The sequence below is a fragment of the Frankliniella occidentalis genome, unplaced genomic scaffold, assembly GCF_000697945.3.
Source record: "Frankliniella occidentalis isolate FOCC.00 unplaced genomic scaffold, Focc_3.1 Scaffold489, whole genome shotgun sequence".
NCBI classification, from domain to species: domain Eukaryota; kingdom Metazoa; phylum Arthropoda; class Insecta; order Thysanoptera; family Thripidae; genus Frankliniella; species Frankliniella occidentalis.
The window spans coordinates 27,286-29,344 of record NW_026267607.1 but is presented as its reverse complement, the minus strand read 5'-3'; the positions used below and the strand labels follow the sequence as shown (position 1 = coordinate 29,344).

General features: G+C 51.8%; 1 protein-coding gene across 1 annotated transcript in view; it reads right to left on the bottom strand.

Annotated features, from left to right (window-relative positions):
• Positions 1 to 311: 311 nt before the first annotated feature.
• Positions 312 to 2,059, bottom strand: part of LOC113209226 (uncharacterized) — a 7,624-nt gene continuing 5,876 nt past the window's right edge. Inside the window, exons 3-4 of the mRNA XM_052275003.1 lie at positions 1,049 to 1,123; positions 312 to 381 (exon numbers count right to left, since the gene is read on the bottom strand). Of these exons, the coding sequence (XP_052130963.1) occupies positions 312 to 381; positions 1,049 to 1,123 (145 nt within the window). The remainder of the gene's footprint in view (positions 382 to 1,048; positions 1,124 to 2,059) is intronic.

The following is a 2,059-nucleotide window of genomic DNA, read 5'->3' as shown; positions in this document are numbered from 1 at the left end:
GCCTTCCACCTACCTGTCCGCGCGCGCCCAAGGTACTTGCTAGCCCAGCTCTCAGATGGCGGCACGTGGGGCGTGGGCGCCGTGTAGGTGAACCACTTCTTGGGGAACGCGCAACGCGCACTCCACGCCCCACGCCCCACGCTGCTCCAGCTTCATGTGGAGGGGACGGGGACGGGGCAATGGTGAGAGCACGGCGGAAATAAATTCTGTGCACAGTCCAGTTCTGTTGTCATTACTTCGGGACGGGGAACTAATCTACGTGTCCGTTTCACAAGGGCAGACTGTGCACTTTCTAAAAACAGAGAGCCTTGTTACTTGGAAACATTTACTAATCTATTGTTCTGTGTGATTTCATGTTCTTCTGAGTGCTGCTGAGATTCGCTGCATCACCGGGGACAACAAATTGAAATCAACAATAAATGAGAAGAAACGCCTTTGTTCCTTAACCATCGGAATGAATATGAGCCTGGTGGCTGATTCACCCCGCGCACTTTCGTAGTCATACTGTACCGCATGCAGGCGGGCGGGCGGGTCTGCCTATCCGTCCGAGACCACGGCTCCTTATGGCCCCGTGCGAGTAGGCAACCTGCCCTCACGCGTGAGTGAGGTGCAGTAGAGCTATTAAAGTGCGCGATTTAAATCAGTCACCTGCTACTTAGACAGATATCCTTATTTATCTCGAGTTGTACTGTATCACAATTTTTAACCATTCTTTTCGGATCCTCTCAAAGTGTTCTCGTGAGGATAGGTGTGGTCGTATAGCTACTGTAGGATTATGGCGTACGCGAACAGCCGACACAGCAGCCACGCTCAGGGGTATAGCTGAAATACCTGATGCGCACCAAAGGTAAGGAACTTTCTTGTTGCACAGAGTACACATGGGCTAAATGTCAAAGGCTTATCATTGTGACAAACTTCTGACTTGGGTAAAAAAGTAATACGTATCAACAAACCATATTGTACCTACACAACTAGGTACACGTCTCGAGCAACGGTAATTTTTATATCGCGAAACACTGTACGCTGGGACGCGCTCGCCAACGTTTACCTAAAGAAATACTCTTTTATATTCAACGTGTACAATATTCGTATATTGCCGTCCTCTTCAAGTTTTTGCATCATTCTGCAACACGAAATCCAAGCGCTACATTACGAAGAAATGTTCACGGTACCTTCCTTTACTACGCAAAAACGGTTTTTAGGGTGATTGCAGGAGTTTAACTGCCGCAAGGTACGTATTTCGACACAGAACGTAAGTATCGCTAGACCGATAAACGCGTTTTATATTTCTTGATTCAGACCGTCGCACACTTGCGCTATATTCAGTTAAGCCGCGCTCACGTAAGCGTGAGCGCGAGAGCGTGGATTAAGGTGGAGGTGGTAGCGAAGCGAGGGGGAGCAGTTCATGGGGACACTGTACCGAGTGGCTGACTCACGCCGCGCACTTTCGTAGACATGTATACCGTACCGCATGCGTGGGTGCGGGCGGGCTTGCCTATCCTCGCTGCCCACGGCTCCTTACGGCCCCGTACGAGTAGGCAACCCGCCCGCACGCGTGCATGTGGTACAGTCCAACTACGAAAGTGCGCGGCGTGAGTCAGCCACCTGGTACAAAAGAAGAGAACATAAATAAAAAAATAATCGCTTTGTGACAAAAAATCTATACCTGCGAGCGGTAATGTCTGACTTTTCTCACCCACAGCGTTTAAATCGGACGTAGGTGCAGAAATCTGCATCATTCGGGTAAAAATCTCGATCGTGTGTTGTGTAGTATGAACAGAACCCACAATGGATGCCCCGGCCGGGTCCTCTCTAGAGCGACTCAGAGGGAGAGAGCCGTCTACTGGAGGCTTCGCACGCCCCGCTGTGATTGGGTCGGCGCTGCGCGGCTCCGTCGGCCAGCCTAAATCTAGCATCTCAAATGTAGTTGCGACCTCCAGAGCCCGCCGGGCTCCAGTGGGGCTCCTGCTCCTAGGGTCAGGCGACACAGATGTGCGGCGGCAGCAGAGGCGGCAGCGCTGCGCCGGAGTGCGCCTGGCTGCGCGGGCAGTCGATTAAA